Source organism: Gymnoscopelus braueri (genome assembly GCF_963280865.1).
Source record: "Gymnoscopelus braueri genome assembly, chromosome: 22".
In the NCBI taxonomy this organism is placed as follows: Eukaryota; Metazoa; Chordata; class Actinopteri; order Myctophiformes; family Myctophidae; genus Gymnoscopelus; species Gymnoscopelus braueri.
Window position 1 is genome coordinate 29,203,872 of NC_137624.1, and position 20,626 is coordinate 29,224,497.

At 41.9% G+C, this 20,626-nt stretch overlaps 2 protein-coding genes across 2 annotated transcripts in view; one reads left to right on the forward strand and one right to left on the reverse strand.

The window, feature by feature from the left end:
* The window catches only part of nup188 (nucleoporin 188), a 305,112-nt gene that overhangs the window by 42,447 nt on the left and 242,039 nt on the right, over window positions 1-20,626 (reverse strand). The window lies entirely within an intron of this gene.
* The window catches only part of LOC308077923 (uncharacterized protein), a 108,177-nt gene continuing 106,042 nt past the window's right edge, over window positions 18,492-20,626 (forward strand). Inside the window, exon 1 of the mRNA XM_080418926.1 lies at window positions 18,492-18,911. Within this exon, the coding sequence (XP_080275052.1) occupies window positions 18,856-18,911 (56 nt within the window). The 5' untranslated portion in view covers window positions 18,492-18,855. The remainder of the gene's footprint in view (window positions 18,912-20,626) is intronic.

Genomic DNA, 20,626 nt, shown 5'->3' on the forward strand with positions numbered 1-20,626 from the left:
GGATAGCCTCCTACAGAGCCACACCATAAACACTTTTATTAATGACATTATTTATCACTTTTCCAGCAAACATCATCACATTGCATCATCCCCAATCTGCAACCTCCTCAAATCTGTGTGTGTGGCTGTCTGCACCCAAATATGCCCAAATGTGTTGATGAGTGACGTCGTCGCCCATGAATGCCTGCACTAGTTTAGTACAGTAGTGAACCCTCCCCTCCCCCCTACATGTAAGAGTTGAGAGTTAAAATCTCACTGTGAACAACCAAATCCTTATCTTTCATCATTATCGCATAATGGTATTCTATGCTTGCCACTTGCTGTTAGTTTGTTTATTGTTTTATTGATTTTAGTAGGCTTGCTGTTTTTTGTTTGTTTGTCTTAGAGGGTTATATGTTATTTCTTTCAGTTGCTTTTGGTAGTCATGGCTGCAAGTTCCCCCCTGATGTTGTGCGGGAGTTCCGACTGCTCCAGCCCATGTTGAATAACTGCTAGCTTGCATAACGTCTTCAGACTAGGACCTAAGTCTAAGATGAACAGGTCACCTTTAAAGAGGATGACACGATCTCCCACCATGCAACAGCACATGCTAGGTTTCCAACACGGTCGTTTCCCCTTGGGCTCAACCTTCTTCCAGGAGAAGGTCTCTGGACTGAATTTCCACAGATCCTTTAAGTCCTGTCTCCAGCCGCGGCCACCACATACATACAGCTCTCCACTGTAGGCAAATGCTGAATGACCCCAGCGTCTTTCTGGAAGAGACTGTGGAGAAGGCGAGGTCAGCCAGCAGTTAGTCTCTGTGTCAAACACTCTGATGTTGTTGTCCTGCTGCCTTGGGCCCCCAAATACAAACATCTTTGTCCCGATGATGGTGGCAGAGTGCCATGCTGAAGCAGGTGCTGGAGTGCCTCTGGGGGTTTTAATTAAAGACCAGATCATTGTGGTGGTGTCCAACTTGTAGATGTCATTAGTGCGTCCAGTGAGCATGGTCCATCCTCCATAGATATACACAACCTTCCCTAAAACACAGGCTGAGTGACCATCCCTCGCCTCTGGAACAGTCCCAGAAACCTTGGGTTTGAACCATCTGTGGGTCTCGACGTCAAATGCATAAAGCGCATTGCAGCAAGGATATCCCCAGATGTAGATGATGTCTTCTATCAGCACAGTGTGGCCCAAGCGCCTGAAGTTCCTTCCAGGGGGACATTCTCCTCTTCCAGTTGTCACTGGGGGCAACTTCATCCAGCACAAAGACACTGTGTTGAAGACATGGACCTCAATCTGAGCCATGTCACCGTAACGGACTCCGAACGAGTACACCTTGTGTCCCACTGTCACAGCAGTGTGACCGTCTCTCTTTGGTCCTTGCAGATGCACCGTCCAGCAGAACATTTCTCACACCAGGACCACCGTGGACTGATCTAGGGCTGTCAATTTTAGTTAATTATTAATTGTCACTCAAATTGTGTCGTTGAACATTAGAACATTATGAATAAAAATTACATTTCTGTTTGGCTTTTAGGCTTCATAAAAAACAAAAGGTGCACAGGGCAGATATGACTAATAACGTATTATGTAATAATTTTGACAGGCCTAGACTGGTACAGTAATTACATCGTCAAGTCATGACTCTGAGGAAGATCGAAAGATCAAAACGACAGTCATTGTTTATTGTACCAGCACCATAATAAAAAGGCTTTAACTGTCCGAGCTGCTCCAGTGTCAATTTTCTTCTACATTCGTCAAGTCTAGCTCTGTAACACAATGTAGTCCTATTGTGTGTGTAACCACCAAGGAATGGTGGTACCTGTAGCGCACTAGTCTGCGCACCATTCCTTGGCCAATCAAGGAAGCTGGCGCCTGCTAATAAGTGTCTAATAAGGAAAATGTATCACCTTAGCAACCCCAACGCAGTAGGCTGTGGAAATCCCTTGCGCTACAGAGCAGACAGTATTGTTGCCAAATAATGTTCAGTTGCTACAGGCCGTGGGCTAAAAGTTGCAAAATTATGTTTTGTTTATTTGACAATTATTTTTAAAGCACATTGTTGTGATGACATCATCTATCTATAAATCCACAAATATGTGTGTGTCTCAATCGGCTTCACTAATTGGTTGAAACATGTGATGTTTAAGCTTGTCTCCGGGCAAACAACCACGGTACAGTGCTCCCAATAAGCCCTCTGTCTCAAATGTATATCCCTTTGCTAAAAGGGTATTCTCCTCCTAACCCTGTCACATTGGATCTAATTAAGCCTATGGCGTTAGCATGTCACTCTGACTTGCACACAGTACACATCCTATAGCCCCATCTGTTTCTAGTACCTTAGATATTAGCAATAAATGACCTTAAATGACTTAACACCTAACGTCACTGTAGTTAGTTACTGCTTCCTAACTCAACGAGTGAATGTTGTTGTGGTCATCACATTAATATTTAGAGTGGTGGATAGTAATCAAGTACATGTACTTCTGTACTTTACTTGAGTATTTGTATTTTTTTTATATTTGGACCCCCCACTACATTTAAAAGACATATTGTACTTTGACTCCACTACATCTCTAGGAAGAGAAGAAGTACATGAATAATTAAACACTTAGTAAGCCCTATTTCAAATAGTTAAAATAGCATCAGCATAGCTCACAACGTGTTGAACCCGTTGTGAGTTTGTAGATCTGCTATTTTCACTATTATTTATATGTTTTTTACATTTCTGGAAAATCTTTGCATTTCTGTTGATTAAAATATCAAAATGTTTATACACCAATTCTATTCTTAAATTACAATTTAGAATTTTACTTCAACTACCAGGTATGACATTTATTTAAGGTAAATTTGCCATACACATAAACAGGTCAAATCATTAATTTAGAATGATTCAATCAAATTGATTACAATAATCAAATAGACCAGAACAAAATAATCAAATCAACCAAATAATAAAAATCTGATTAGTTACCCTTTGAATCTTTCCTTTGCTTTTCTTATCCTTTTACCTTCTGTCTTTTGGAATAGAGAGTATGCTGTGATCAGTCGTCTCCTTGTGTCTCCTTACAACCAATAATAAATGGGTGTGGGGTATTTATCCCTAACTTGCCTGTTACTATGTTGGAGGTTTGAGGCCCATTTCTAGCTCTGCCCATTACAACTTCCTCTGCACCTACTTCTCAACCTATCCTAGCACTCATTCCCCTCCCCTCATGGGTGTTCAGGGGAACTAAGGCAACTATTTCTCCACCCAGGACTTTGTTAATATTGGTACTTAAGGAAGCTAGCTCATCGTCCAGTAAGTTTCAAGATACTTCCTCTTTCTAACTGAAAGCTACCCCCTATTTGATGCTTTCCTGCCCTGTCTAAATATCAACTACAGCTTATTGGGCATTACATAGAAATCTATACTTCATTGTCTATTTACAAACCTGGCAGGAATCACTTTAAATTCTCATTGCTGGCCCTGCTAAGAACATTCCACTGTCAATTAACTCTTTCACTGCCAGACTTATTTCAGAATGTGTTGTCCCATTGCCAGGAAAAAGGTGCATTTTGTTTTTTAACATTGAAGTGAATGGAGCAGCAATTTTTTGGATAGCGTTATCTCCTAGTTCCTTTGAGATAAACCCCCCCCAAAAAATACCAAAAAATTCAGAAAAATTCAAAAAAAATAATAATAATAATAATAATTTTTCAATTTTTTTTTTTTTTCATATTTTCGTCTTTCCGTCATTGGCCATGATAGCCATAGAGCCATCGGACGGGAATTCCCGTCCGGGGCAGTCAAAGAGTTAATACGTCTCAGTGTACGTGTGAGTGCTCAAACAAATGCTGTCCCTAAATTATCCTGGGTGCTTCCCCAATTATCTTGAACCCTAGTCAACTTGTGAATCTACGATACAAGTGATCTATATAGGGCCCCCCCTTTGACTCTAGGTATAGTTTCAGTCCTTTTCTTAGCTTCAGGTATGTCCACAGCCTTAATACTTCTATTAACTAATTCCTACCCGACAATTGTCTTCCTTCACAAAACCACTGCACTAATGACGTTTTGAAAGGAATTGTTAATTGACACGACAACAATAAATCATAACACCATAAATGATACGGTCAGAAACCTAATAAAGTTACAATACCATTATGTTGATTAACATACTGATTCATTGTCACTTATCTTTAAGGGTATATTTGGCTGTACTGTCCTAGATCAACCTCACCCGTACCTGTGGTTTTCTTCCCCTTTTTTGAAGATTTCACTTCCCTTTTCTAGGGCATATCTCTTTAACTGCCACTGCACACTGTGACTTCCTCATGTTAACCTGGTAAACCATAGACTGCAATGCTTAACAATCCATAGCCTTTATCCGGGTCTCTCATGTATTCCAATGAGAATGCTTCCTCCTGCTCCCTCAGCTCTGAAGCAGCAGTTTCTGCCTCTGCTGAGCTCAACCCAGCTCTGCCTGATGTCTACAAGGGCCTCCTGAACAAACAAGCCGCTGAAGGAGTCACAACAGCAGGGGGGAGAACACTTGGTCTCCGTGCGTGACTAGAATCTTCCCACTGAGGAGCATCCTGAAGCTCAGCCCAGTGAGAAAGAAGCAGGTCAAATGAGGACGTAAACCAACTCCCGCTGCCTCTAGAGAGACCTGAAACAGCACCATGGAAGCCACACTGTGACAGCTCTGTCAATGGAACTTTGACACTTGAGTCTCTGAGCTCTGTAATGTCATTGATGGCTACACAGGTTAACATTCAATTGCATACGAAACGGAAAAGTAATGTCACAGTTACAGTATATCTAAAAGGTGGCAGACCATGCCAGCATAGTCTCAGGAAAGAGATCTCAGTCGTGTGTGTGTGTGTGTGTGTGTGTGTGTGTGTGTGTGTGTGTGTGTGTGTGTGTGTGTGTGTGTGTGTGTGTGTGTGTGTGTGTGTGTGTGTGTGTGTGTGTGTGTGTGTGTGTGTGTGTGTGTGTGTGTGTGTGTGTGTGTGTGTGTGTGTGTGTGCGTGCGCGTGCGGATATCGTTATAGTGTTCAGTGTGAATGGCACTTTTACGCTATATTAGTTTTGATTCACGCTTTGCTGAGCATTAACACTGAATTAACCCATTAAGACCTGAGGCCGATTGTACAAATACCTTCTAAATCAGTAGTTCTCAAACTTTCAAGATTTCAAGAAAAATCTAAAATAGCAGATGTACAAGGTCACAGCGTGGCACGAAGCGGAAGTCAGTCGAGTGGTTGTCCAGAACCAACCAACAGCAATGGATATACTTCGATAATCGATATACTACTGTATGTGTGAACTGCCTGACCATTGTCAGTACTACGATACAGTCCCTTCCATGCCCATATATGGGCATAAAAGGGACACAGGCAACGGTTGTGACAAGAAGGGATACAAGGAGTGCTAGGGGGTGGAGTCTGAAAAGTTGAGTTTTCATACTGTGAAGGAAAATGGGGAGTGATTCTATAATTCTGACAGCAAGCGGGAGTTTATTCCACAGCTTGAGAGCCAGGAGGGAGAAGATAGGATGTGTGTAGAATTGGCCATGGTGCTTTAGGGAAGGATCGGTCAGACTTCCTGTGTTAGCTGATCTAAGTGAGCGGGATGGGGTGTGGCGTCGGATCATGTCCTGAAGGTACAGGGCTGCCATGCCCTTGATTGCTTCGCAAGCATCACCAGTTTTTTGTACTGGCTGCTGGCAGCAACCGAAAGCCAGTGAAGGAAATGCAAAAGAGACGCGTGTACATTTTGTGATGTTGAAAACCAGGCGTGCTGCTGCATTGTGGATCATTTGGAGGGCTTCATTGATGCATGCCTGGAGGCCATTAAGGAGAGAGTTTGCGATGGTCAAGCCTGGAGATGACTGAGGCCTGGATAAGACTCTGGCAGACTCTTTTGATGGCTTGGACTGGGATCCATGGTGTGGAGACTGAGATTTAGGCTTTGATCTGGTGTATTCAACTGCTTATTTTTAGGGAGCTATATCTACAGTACCTGCTACAATGTATCCACATCACACTTTAGCATACTGGGGCTGGTTGTTGAGGTGAATAGACACTGTGGCCCTTTTTGGTGTGCCCAGCCAACTGCTGCAGGTGCTGCAGTACATAGAAAAGGCCTCCACAGGCATGTCCTTGAGAGAGATTTATAACGTTCCTTGAGCCTGTTGATTATGGTTAGCCTGCTCTACCAGTGAGAGTCTACCAGATACAGGCAAGGGGCCTATGTTGTCTCTGGATTTGATTGCAGCAATTTGTTATGTTATTGACCCATTGTCTCTTGCGTTACTGTGCGCATGGCCACCCAGTCTAAACCAAGTTACTCAGCGACTGAAGACAGTAAGATGGTGCACTCTGAGCCATCGTCTAAGACAGTGGTCCCCAACGGTGTGCTTTGTGACATCCACATGTAATTGAAATATATACAACTATACAAAAGAAATTCAGAGGCAAATTAGATATACTTAAAAGTATATATTTTAAATATTTTCTTTGGCATTTGTAAATAAAAATAAACTTTGTGTGTTATAGAGGCTATTTTGTACGTATGAACGCAGGTGACTTGAGATTTTGACTTGTCTTGCCCTTTGGTGTGCCTTGGGCGCAAAACGTGTGGCAGTGGTTTAAGATGGCATACGTCTCAAGAAGGGCATGATTCTTGTGACTCAGTTTAACTTTAATTACTTTAAAGGAATAGTTCACCCCCAAAATTACTTTTTTTCCTGTTGTTTAGTCACCCCATGGAGACTTGAATTCATGGATATTTTTTGTTTTTGTCGCATTCCTAAGCCAATAATTTGATGACCGGCTGCGGTTCATCCGCTGCCATATTACCGGTCCGCTGGTCATCAAATTATTGGCTTAGGAATGCAACAAAAAGTTGAAGATATCCATGAATTCAAGTCTCCATGGGGTGACTAATCAATAGAAAGAAAAAATGTTTGGGGGGGTGAACTATCCCTTTAAGAAGGAGTTTGGGGGCCTTTCATAGTGGATAATAACCTAGATCTTTTGCAATAAGTCAACTAAATGTCCCTAAGCATGAAAAGGCTCTTCATCCAATGGTCCAGCCTCCCAACTTCAGGAATGAGCCCAGTCCTCAATATGCAGAATGACAAGAATTTTTGGTCCCTATTTCTACTCTTTTACATCATATAAGCCTTCCTATTGCTTGCCAGGGGAAATTAAATGTTTATTATATAGCCCTGAGGGTTTTGCAGAGAGAGTTTTGGTGGACTCAAAGAAAGGATAAGTCTTTCCTCTTTCCCCTCCAAACTTGGCTTCCTCCCATGGCATATGAGAGGCAGGAGGTAGAGGTGGGGTCAAAGCAGCCCTAAAAGAGAAACAGAACAAGGAATGAAAGAGAGGGGGAAGGAGGGAGCGATGGAAGTTAAGGAGTTTGGCAGTGCAGTCAGAGAATTCTGCTGATCTCCAGGTTCTTGATCTGCGTCCTGCTGGACTGGACTGAGCTGAACTGAAGTAAATCTGTCCCTGCTGAGTCCTTCCACCGACCTGAGACTTTATTATGAGTACCAAGTCCAGCACATAAAAGCCATCTCATAACCTTTCCATCGGGAGGCTTTGGTTTTGGATGGATGGATCCTAAGGCTGTCCAGTCCCTTTCCTACTTCTAGGAAAGGATAGAGATGAGTAAGCATTTATGCATCTGATGAGGGTCAGTTGGGATTTATGTCTTTTCACCCAGGGCACATAATGTAGAAACCACCAGTCATACAAGGTAAAATACAGTACTCCTGTCTGCAAGCCAATGAGATAATAGAGCTATCATTAATGCTTGAGGCCAATACATTAAAGGAAGAATTCAGGCCTTGTTTTGGAGTATCCTTTATTAGTCGTAAATGCGTTTTTCATACTGTATGTGGCCCAACCATAGATATAAGAATATAGGTAGCTAGGTCATAAACACCCTGCTTCCATGTTCACAGTCACCTACTTTTCTGAGGGCCCAGTGACGCTCGTTGCCATAGTATCTTCAGTCTGATTTACCCTTCAGGTCCTTACACACCGCGGGCGTGCCGAATAAACTATACTAAAATTGCCGGCAAGTGTTTCACATCAAAACTATATAGTTGATGCATCATTCATACAGGTTGATGCCTTTTGTCACTGTGAAAAATCAACCTAGTTCCAAAAAAAAACTTGTGCTTTGTGTTCTGTGCGGATGTATACTCAGGACACAAACAACAGTTCGAAAAAATACAGTATATTTTCAGGTGAATTACTGTCTCTCCGGAGCAGGAGAGCATCTATTGGTATGGATGAGACCCCAGGGTCACATGGCTCCATGCCTCCGGTCTGTAGGAAAATCCTCCAATTTCCTGCAGTCACTGCGGCCACAATGAACAGGATCATTTCACGTTATCACAACCGGCTGAGACTGATTTCCAGGCAGATCCACTCACTTGGACTGATTCTGGTTTACAGAACAGTTGGTGTACACAGGTGTGTGTATGTGTTTGCACACAAAAACATGTTTGTCCCCTTTCTTACTCATACACACACGCATGCACGCACGCATGCACGCACGCATGCACGCACACTTGCAAATAAAGTATACATGCATTGCAGACATACACCAATAACTTCCTATATTTACTCACATATGTCACTTCTGACAACATGAGCTAAATCAAACACAAACACACACACACACGCGCGCGCACGCGCGCGCGTGCGCACATGCACACGCAGGGGCTGAGTGTGCAGAGGGAACAGGTCAGGTATAGGAAAAAAGATGCCTCCGGAGTCCAGATGGAAGAAGCAGGGAGGGACAGTAATGTGTGTGTGTGTGTGTGTGTGTGTGTGTATGTGTGTGTGTGTGTGTGTGTGTGTGTGTGTGTGTGTGTGTGTGTGTGTGTGTGTGTGTGTGTGTGTGTGTGTGTGTGTGTGTGTGTGTGTGTGTGTGTGTGTGTGTGTGTGTGTGTGTGTGTGTGTGTGTGTGTGTGTGTGTGTGTGTGTCACAGAGTGAGAGCAGAAGGTGGGAGTGAGGGAGGGCAGTAGCTGCAGAACTGTGAGTGAATGAGCATCTGTTCGGACAGCTCTTTGGGTCTGTAGGAGTGACGCTTCCTGACCACTGCTGAATAATGTCACGATGACGGCCACAGAGGAACTACAGAGTCATTCAAACACTCCTCACAGTTTTTTATTTTGCTTCATTTAAGCCTGATTTATACTATGGCGTACACGCGGCGGCGTTGTACGCCGAAGCAAAATATTTGGCATCATACTCGTCGTACAACGGTGTCACGTGCCGAAAATAGCCGATCAACAAGCACAAATCAAATCAGGCTTGGCTAAAAGAAAATTCTGTCTCTAAAATCTTCTTGGTTGATAGTAGGGCTAGTCAGTCTTGTAATCTCTAGATATAACCCTTTAATTCTGCTCGTCTATGACTTGCTATAGCCAGTAGCCATTGTAAAATAAACAATGGAACATAACAAGATCAGTCCTCAAACTCACCAATAACTATGAAAGCCGAAAGTGATCGCGATTCAAATGAAAAAGCGATTTTTGTTGTTGTTGAATAAGACATGCCTTTTCTTTTTCAGAATATGGGCACATTACTTGACTCATAAAGAACATTTAAATTCAATCATTAAATTTGAATGTTCATATTTGGCTCCACTGAAAGCTGGTCTCTGCATGACTGTATGCAGCAAACACAACTCAAGCAACTAATTAGTCGATTAGTCGACAAATCACAAATTACTATAACTCGACTAAGAATTTCTTTAGTTGAGGACAGCCCTAGTCGATAGAATAATAGTAAATAAAGTTTCCACCGGTATATGTTGTAATGCCTTTTCCTCTGTATTTTCCTATGTAGTTTGCCTTGTGAAGCAGGAGACAGACAGAGGCTGATGGGGGGTAGGTGGGCCATCTTTGGGATGCAGAACACTGGGCCTGGTGTGGTAGCTGGTTCCATGGGGGAGTGGATACAGCATCATAATGACCAAGCCAAATATTTGTCAAGGCCATATTCTGAGAGCATAATGAAGTCCTTTTAGAAAAGGCATCATTGGAATCTGGACAGTGATTTCATGCCAGAGAGAGGGCAGGTTTCACTGGGCCCCGCTGTTTCCATTTAGGCTAACCTGGTCTCCAGTGACCCAATCCAGATCCAATACAGCACAGGTTTTCAAAGTGGGGGCCGCGGCCCCTAAGGGGGCCACCAGGGGACGCCAGTTGGAGAGGGGAAAACATGGATATCACTTTCAATTCAAATTAAATTCATAACATTATTGAGCTAACAATTTAAAAACTTTGCATCTGTATTTTGAGCATTTTATTATCAAGACAAAAATCTTCTGAATTGTCAAAATTCAACAAATTTTGCAACAAAGAGCAGATCTACAGTTGAGGCTATGGCTGTTTGTGGGTTGTTGGCATGGAAAGGTTTGAGAACCTGTACAATACAGAGCTGAGTTTACAGAATACACATTAATACTGGCTCTGTTTGGCAATAGATAGGACTTGAATCAGAACTTGACTCTCTTATCTAGGATTTAATGTGTGATCAATTGCATGTAAAAGGAGTTATTTTTACTGTGAACTAGTGCAGTTTTGAATTAGGTTTCTTTTAGCAAACTTCTCCACTACTTTATATATTTTCAGGCCCCTCTGTTTATAGAGGGCGGGTTTTTGCTAGTAGGAATTTCACAGCACACGACCCGGCCAGCAAGCAATCATGCATGCACGCACACACGCACGCACGTACACATACAGACACTCGCTTTGACATATACAGTATGTCTTCTATCGCTGTGCTCATACAGGTGTGGACTAACTTCATGGTCCCTTTGGCCTTTGTAATGTTGCCAAGTTCAGCCTGAGTCAATACTCGCCCAAGCTGCCAAAAATTGGACAAGTGTGTCAGGATTGAATTGAGGAAAAAAGATACCATAGTGAATTACTCTCCCCCAGGCCACTCTGCCCCACTTTTACAACCTCTCCCCACCGTCAAGCCCATACCTTATGCCAGTTGTAGCTATAGCGTGATATTTCCCTTCTGCAGGCTAGCTAATCTACAGTCGAATGGCAGCATACTTGCCGCCTGTGGTAGCCTTTGTGTCCACAAAGTCCTTCCTGAAATGCATGCCGCTGAAAGTGAAAAGAAGAAAGAAAGAAAGAATAAAGTTCCTTAAAGGATGATGGTGACCACTTTTGGATATGAGAACACCTCTATGTTTAAACTTATGAATGTAAATTCTCTCAATTTCCTCTAGGAACACCTGAATCTGAAGATTTAGTTTGCATCTGAAAATCTGAGTCGCATTGAAATGAACAGAAACCTGTACCTGTACTTTTTAACCTTACTTTTATCTTATCTTATTTTTCTTATTCTTTCTATTTCATTTCAATCCAGTACTTTCTCTATTATTACCTCGTGTATATTGTATTGCTGTTGTTAGTACCGTCTTGTGGAACATGTCACAACATTCCACTGCTTGCACGGTACCTGTACCTGTAAGTGAGAGACAAATAAACCCCTCTTGATTCATGATTCTCAAGAAACATATAGAACAACAAGAAACAGTCAGAGAAAAGTAGAAGAGCAAAAGCAGCAGCTCAAAGCGTGACAACGCCATAATTCACACACTTAACAAGTGCTAGTCTGTGTGGTGTTGACACATTCAATCCAGGGTCGAGGTCTGAGAGCTTGGCCTAAAACATCCTGCCTCCCCCTCCAGTGGGTTATTCTGGTGTTATTATGAGAACACCACATGATCATTATGGTCGTGCCACTGCATTCAGGGTGGCTGTCTGCTCTGGCATGCCAGCACTGGGAACACTTGTGGTGGACGAATTACATGGAGATGCTGTAGTAGTGAGACGGAGCGAAAGGCAGAGATGCTGGGGAGGGAGAGAAAAAGAAAGAGATGCGAGACAAAGTGGTAATTTTGGATAGAAATGCGAGGAGGACAGAGAGGTTTGTAAACAATTTGATAGATGGCACGAGACAGAAATAGAGAGACAGATAGGAAGCAGCATTAATCACGTAAGCAATTTACAATTTAGGCAGACGCTCTTTATCGATATACAGTAAGCAAGGTAAACTGTGTCGTACAACTGTGTCGTGTGTGAACATACAGTACAAGCGTGTATGTTTGCTTGTATGAGCTTGTAGTTTGTTTGAGCTTAATTACTTGATGTACGAGAAGTAATAAAGCATATAGGCCGAGGCTATTTAAGAGGATATTTTGCCTATAACGACATGCACAAAACAGGAACGCCAGGGTTACCGTGGTTAAAAATAGAGACAGACAGAGAGGCAGAACTCCTGGGAGACAGAGGCCTGTTTGAGAGCTCCAAACAGCCTGGTGCATCACCAAACCAGACCTGCACAGGAAAGAAGACAGAAGCTGCAACCAGGTACATAAACAGCTGGATGGAGCCACCTGTAAAGGAAAAACACACGCCACAGGCATAGTACACACACGCACACACATGCAGACACACACACACACACACACACACACACACACACACACACACACACACACACACACACACACACACACTCCTTACATGAACAGTCCAGTTGTGTGCAGTGGAGCTGAGAGAGACAGCACTGTCTGGTTCACCGCTGTCACCTCCATAACCTCCACCGTCACCCTCCATGGAAACACACAGACACAGAGGTGTCTGTCTGTAAAACCTGTTTGTTGGTGGAGGAACCTCTGGTTATTTTATTGGCAGACATGAGAACTCTCTGGGAGTCTGAGGACGTCACTGTTCTGGTACTTTTATAGTGCATGCATTTATTTGACGTGAAGATTTACACTGACAAATCTGTTCATTGTTAGGGCTTTATACAGGCATTGTTAAAGGGTGCATTCAATAAATTGATTCACATAAACATGTATGCTGATTTCATATTTGCGTTTGTCAAGACCAAATTTAGTATTATCTAGTCATAAATATATGGTTTTCAATCACTTTAACCCTATACTTAGTTGACCCCCAGGGCTCTATACTAGTCCCCCTCCTGTTTTTGTTCTACACTAAATATATTGGCTACAAATGCACATCTACAAGCTCACAGCGTGACGCGTTTTGACACATTGTGAGCTTGCAGATCGTGATATTTTAGCCAAATGTTCATCCCTAGAATAGGGACACTATGGTGGGGTTCATGTGGTTAATGTCTGGCAGCTTAAATTCAAGAGTGACTTTTTAAGTCGCTCTGGATAAGAGCCTCCGCTAAAGGCCTAAATTGTGAATTGGGTTTACAGCTAGTTATTGTCATTGATGAGTTATGTCACACTTCGTTTGTCATCATCAAAACATGTTATTTACTTCAAAGCAATGACATCTGATGCGCAAAAACTATAAACAATTATGTGAAGACCCAGCCCTGTGCCCAATGTTGTTAGGATTCCGTTTACAAAGCCATAATATTGGTTACATGCGTGGAGGTGCAGTAGCCAGTTTACTGTAAACCTTGATATCTAAACAGCCTGTGTTGCTATTACTGCTGCCGTGCATCAAAGAACAGTCTTGTGTCCTCACAAGGCCCAGGCTGCAATTTGGGCTCAAGGCGTGGTCCGGCACCCGTTGGGCTGTGTCCGCCCTGCGCACCAGTAATGACCCCTTCCCTATGGGGACCGTTTGATCTGGGCTGCCTCTGTGCCTCGGCAGGGCCTATTTCTGGAGCGTGGGGGGGATAAAGGGAGCTTTCAGACCTGGTGCCAATGACCATAATTAAGCAGCTTTAAGGGGTGGCAGCGAGCGCACTAGCAAGCACAGGGTTTGTAATTTGGAAGAAGGGGGCAGAGTTGCTTTGGCTCATTGGAAGTATGTGGGAGGGTCAGGTGGCACCCAGCACTGAAACACAGGGTCCAGAGTGTGTGAAGGTGCTTGTAAAGGAGATGTTAATGACCTGCGTCCATTAGCACCCACCCCTTTTGGGTGACTGACAAACAGCTTTAGGCATCGGGACAGAGAGGTCACCATGGCTGACACGTTATTAGGACTCCTCGGACAGTTATTTGTCTACTGATTTGCTGTGTATTGAGGTCCTGTGCAGCAGCAGTTCTCAGCCTTTTTTGAGCTCTGCATCACTAGCATATTTTGAATAATCCTATATGTATTTAGTATATAAGATGTTTTTTTTATATATACTGTATATATACTATATATTTAACATTAATGATGATTGTGTGCCAGTGTCATACACTGAACATATATAGCAGATCTACAAGCTCTCATCACATCTCAGCGTGACACGTTGTGAACTTGTAGATTTCCTGTTTTTGGTGCACAACGCCACATGCCATTAAGTATATCAAGCCCTTAACTCATTGGCCGCCATTAACGCATTAATGCGATCTAATAAATAGTGCGCTTGGCCGCCAATAACGCATAAATGCGTTCTATTTTTTTTTTTTTTTTTAAACATCTTTTTTTTAAATTTGACCCTAAGACCTAGGAGATATGATTGTTTGAAGATCTAGACTCCTATCCACTTCCTTGTTAACTTAAAACTTAAAAATTCTGTATCTCGGCTCCTGAGTACTTTTTGTTTTTCAATTAAAAATCTCTGGCAGCCAACAGCTAAAAATCTGAAATAACTCTGGCAGCTGGTGAGTTAACAGTCAATATTTTATTTCAATAATTTTTTCCCACACTAGGCCTATTAGTTTGACATTTTTCTTAAATTTGATGGACGTCATTATTTAAACATATTTTTGCAATATACAATATAAGCGTTGTGTCTATTAAACATTTATTATTAAAATGTAGGAACACATGACATGGACCTTGGACCACTGGTAGAGAAATGGTGCTGTACAGAATTCAAACTGTTGGTATTGTTATGGTTATCATTTTATAATTACTGACTGTGAGGTGGAGGTGATGATGATAAGTGATCAGGTGATGATTAAATGTCAAAATCAGATAACAAATCACCTAATTGTGCACTTAGATTGTTAGAGGTTAAAATAGGATTACTATGATTATTATGTATTTATCAAATATAACAGGTAATAACAGGTTGTTTGGCTGACGCTCGAACCAGAGGTGGGCTTTATTATACAGAGCAATATGATCATTAGGAGAGATTAATACATTATGTTCTTAATGTTATTTTTAGCATGATATTGCACAAGAAATATAGATGACAAAAAACTCTTCGTAGCAGGGTCTAGATTATGCTAGCCTGGAATCCAGACTGATTAGTTTTCACAAAAAGGCCGCTTAATGGAGCAAATCAGTCTGGATTCCAGGCTAAGAATGTGCCACAAGTAGGCAAACATGAAATCACGCAAATCAAGGAAATATGTTTTTCTTTCTTCATTATTTTCATATTACACAAGTTTCCAGGTTGAAAAATCCACTCGATATAACAAATAGCAGTTTTAGGATTACAAAATATAATGTATTTTAAACAGATATTTGACAGGCTTTTTCTCTGATTCTTGATTTGAGGTTGGCCTCATTTGAATAAGATTATGTTCAGCTATTTCATGGTCATTAGATATAGAGAAAGAAACAAAGCTGCTGCTGTACATAAGGTGCGTGCTTCCAAAAAAGAATAATAAATTAGGTAGAATATCACAGTCTCTTGTGCAGGGCAAGCAGACACAACACAGCAGCAGAAATAAATAGCAACACATAGAATACCACAGTGTCGTGTGCAAGTGAGAGACATCACTTAGAAGCAAATGTAAAAAATGTCAGTACAGTGTAGCAGCAATTGAGTGTATTCATACTTAAGTCATATATACAATACATACAAAGTGTAAAGTGATAATGTCTGTGTGACGGCCTAATGGTTCCCAAACTTTTCAGGCCGCGACCCCCCAAAATAATCATATATGAACTGTGGACCCCACCCCACCCTGACAACCACTTGGTATTGTAGGCATTATATTTAGTTTGACTCTGTTCCACCGATAAATATTGTGAAAATAACCAAAGTACAAGCTATGCAAGGCGTTGTGAGCTTGTAGATCGGCTATTTTCACAATGTTCGCCACTTTCTTACGTAATATTTGACAATTTGGCCAATTTGGTATTAAAAAGGTCGTAAAAGCCCTTAAATTGTCACTTAAGAAATGTGCAGATACCCTATACACTTATACTGTATGTTGGTTTGTTTACTGTTGAGTGAGAAAACAATGTTGCACATTAAGCTACTCATCTCTGGACCCACCGAAATAATTTGGGGACCCCCCCTGAGGGTCCCGACCCGCCGTTTTGGAACCACTGGCCTACAGTATGTCACCAAGACGGCGAGTGGTGATACATGAAGATGGATGACCCTACCACCCACCCACAAAGCCTCTGACCACTTCATACACAGGAGTGCACAGTAAAGTCGTTAGAGCCTGACCGATGACGGATTTTTGGGCCCGATGCCAATCCCGATTTTGGACAGTCCTAGACCACCGTCCACCAATGTTTTGACCGATATTTGATGAACAAGCAAACAGGTATAAAATGCACACATACTGAACTTTATTTTATTTAACCACTTAAGCTATATTCAGAGTTTTTCCAACAATAGCATAACTACAAGTGCGTTTTGAAAGATTTGGATAATGTTTTGGAAACTTTTGAAACTTTTCAAACTAGGGACGCCAGGTTGAAGTTTGGACACATGTCGCCCTGACCGACTAAATCATCAGTGTTCGGGTCCATTTGTTTGTACACACTAAAAACACTAAAGATGTGACTGTGCTGGAGTAGGAGGGGATGGCACAAGTTCTCAAACAAAAGGCCAAAATATCACCACATAAGTGGTGGACATGTTTGTGAAAGCTCAAACAGATGTCAGGTTGTAATTACTGGCACTGGTGGCAGTATGTAGACTTTTGGTAGGCTCAGTCCTGCAGTGGGCCATGACCCTTGTTAAGGTTAATGGCAGTGCTTCCAGGTGTGTCTCTCTGTCTGGGGCAGAGAGTGGCTCCATTAACACCTCTCCAAGGAAAATATCTTCAACTAATGCTGATTGATGATGATGCGGCCGCACATTAGAGAATGCTGCATGACTGACCAACTTGAACAGAAAGCAGAGTTTTAATAATCCATTTTATTTAATACATTTCATACATACATGTCATACATACACATACATACATACATACATACATACATACGAGTACATACATACCTCTGTGTGTGTGTGCGTCCGTGCGTGCATGTGTGCGTGCATGTCAGAGAGGAGGGGGACAGAACTTTCAAATGCGTTCTGTCTGTTCTGATTCATAAAACTTCAATCAACTTCAATTGCAGCATTTAATTTTATTTCAGTATTTGTATCAGGGCGTGCATATTTACCTCATTAAGACTTATCATTGAATGTTGTCTAACTAAAATATCCCTAATCAGCATCACTCTCCTCATCAATGTGCTACTGTATGACACTGGATTTCTGGTAAACTTGGTATGCCCTCACAGACATTTTATGTTTAACCCGGTTGCATGGACGTGAGAGGAAATAACCTCTCAAGTTTACAGTAACTTCAGTCAGTTCCAGAATATGTGGAATTTGATCAAACAATCCTGCAATTTCAACTCAGATGGCTCCAAAGAGGCCAAATGCTTAATGCTTAATGACTGTATATCAAATGGGCAATCATCTCTTAAAATAACCCCAATTATCCCAGATCCCAAATCGTTGAATAAAAAGGTGGACAAACAAGTAGCTGCTATACACAACACAAGTCCCTTATGAAGCAGTTTCTGTGTCAAGTTGCTGCCCACCATATGACGCCTTCTCAGTGGTGGAAAAGGTACTCAAATGTTTTACTTAAGCAAAAGTATCATACTGCATTGTAGAAATACTCTGTTACAAGTAAAAGTCCGGAATTCAAAATTTACTTGAGTAAAAGTAAAAAAGTATTGGTATCAAAATGTACATAAGTAACAAAAGTAGGAAGTAATCATTATGCAGAATGTCCCATTTCACAAGTTCACAAGTTTCACAAGTTTCAAATGTATAAAGTGTTTTAGCATTTTTGGAAAATAGCAGATCTACAAGCTCACAATGTGTCACAATGCGATACATTGTGGCCTTGTTGATCGGCTATTTTCAAATGGTCCTAATGTATATAGGGCTGAAGTGGCTAATCTACAAAATCTAAATCTACAAAGTAGGCTGACTAGTAACTAAAGTTTTCAAATAATTCTAGTGGAGTGAAAGTACAATATTTGCCTCTGAGATGCAGTGGAGTAGAATTAAAGTAACAATTGGAAATACTCCAGTAAAGTAAAAAAAAACTACTTATAAGTACTTAGTTACTTTACACCACTGCGCCTTCTCAGAGAGCGCACCAGGCCGTGTGTTTTCTGTTTGCACTGGGACAGGGGTTTAGGTTGTAGCGGGTACGTGTGGCCACCCCCTGGAGAAGCCGTGTAGTTGCTCGGCGAAACCGCTGGGTTGTGTAACTTGACACCTGTGGCTCTGCGGTGCCTTCTGCCACCGCTTTACCCACAGAAAGGCTATTTAAAAAGGAAAAGGATGAGTGCTGCAGCTCCTGACTCCGTAACCTCTCTTCCAGGAACTCCACCAGGACTTTCTTTCTGACTGCAGCGTCCCTCACTCCGGAGGATCGGCATAAATGAATGAATCACAGGGGAATATCGAAACAAGACAACCATCACCCGGGAACATTTTCTGTCAAACCACCCTGCAGAACGACCCAGGAATTTATCTATGTCGGGCTTGATAGACAAATCAATAGGAGTCTTAATTCCCTCTGGAACTTCATCTTCCCAAGCTTGTCAGATGTTTAGGACGGAGACCGGTGCATTCTTCAGCCCCCTTGCAAAGGAGTCACGCTGTGATTAACGGACCAGGTCTTTGACTGCCAGGACAAATGAATACAAATGAATTTAGGGACCCGAAGGAGAGATTGTTGCAGAACCTCTCAACTCGATACAAAGTAAGTGTGTTTTTTCATTACTCTCGTGATCAATGTTGATGATTGGGATGGTAGAATTGGGACCAAAGCCATGGCATTATTTACACGGTTTGATTTGACCCCCCGCGGGATGAGAAGGAATCAGCTGTGGGGCAGTGATGTTGTCTGGGACTGGGGGGGCCACTATAACTCTATGGACTGTCTGGGTGCTATGTTTAGGCTGTTGGATCCTCATCCTCTGCGCGCCTACCTGTGTTGTTGTGCCGGCTGGCAATAGTCCAGCTCAACAGTCAATTTAACTAACCCTTTAAGACCTGAGGCGATTCTTTAAAAACATCTAAATCCTAACAGTTTTTGGAAAAAAAATCTAAAATTTTTTTTTTCACGATTTTTCAAAAATAGCAGATCTACAAGTTCATAGCGCGGCACTCGGTGCCGCGCTATGAGCTTGTATATCTGCTATTTTTGAATAGCCAAAGACATCTAAAGTGACACAGATGCGTTCCAGGTATTAATGGGTTTAAACTCGCATGAATGAATGGTGTCCACTGTTGGCCAGCGAAGCTGACGTTTTAGCCTCTATCTGTTTGGACACGTCGAGTTATTAGACAGGCATTTCAAATGTTAGTGGTTGGTTTTGGCTGATACAGGCCTCGTTTTATGTGTTATTAATGTTTACATTGTTGGAATGAAGTCCAATTTTGGCGTTTACGCACGAAGCGCGCGGAGGACCATCGAGATTGACAGCACGTTTAGGTTAATAAACCCACGCACACAGTCGCTTTTCCCGACACAGAAAGAGAAACCGTTGTGCTTTATTGAGGTAATAGAGAATACATTTAAGCATTAAAGCCCATTTTCCCCTCTTAGAGAATTAACTGGAAGAATAACGTCTATTTCCCCCTTCATCTTTTGTGGGTTAAACTGTTCTGCCTGCCACAACATGCTGATTTAATATTAATTTACATAATTTAGCAACCTATACAGACATCGATTCCTCTCAGCCGTTTACTCATAGCTCCCAGAGTTGCAACTTTCTCCAGTGTGTGTGTGTGTGTGTGTGTGTGTGTGTGTGTGTGTGTGTGTGTGTGTGTGTGAGAGAGAGTGTGTGTGAGAGAGAGATCATATGCAGAGAGAGGGGGGGGGCATTAAATGGCTATGGCTATATATGACTGCACTGTAAGAAACAAAATAATTGACCGATCTGTAAGAAGAACTCTTACCTTTTAAACCAGCTGGAGTTAGTTGAGGCGGTGAGTTGTGGGAATGTCAAGTAATAGCTGTTGTTATCCATATCATTCTCATTCATACATTATGGGATTTTCAATGAGTTGTGGCAGTGAGATTTGTAAACATCTCAATAAATGAATGCACATTGTGGTCAACAGAGAGGAGGGGATAACTGAACAAAGTAAGGAAGTACTTGAAATGTCTGGAGATATGACCTCTCCAATTGTGTGGCTTCTCTGGAAAGCAGGTTTGCCAAATGGCTTTCAGATTATATTACCATAACCTTCCTATCAAATTGTGTTAGACAAATTGTTTTTCTCCCACATTTTCATTTTTATTTTCAAAAATAGCTAAGCATAACATAGCATAACAAAGTATAAACCAAGCACTTAGGGTTCCTAGTGGCATTTGGTGAGTGACTCTTCTGTCTTTCTCTGGACTTAATAAGTGGGTAAGTGGTGAATGAAGGGAGGTACCTACATTTGCCATATATAAACTCACCAGCT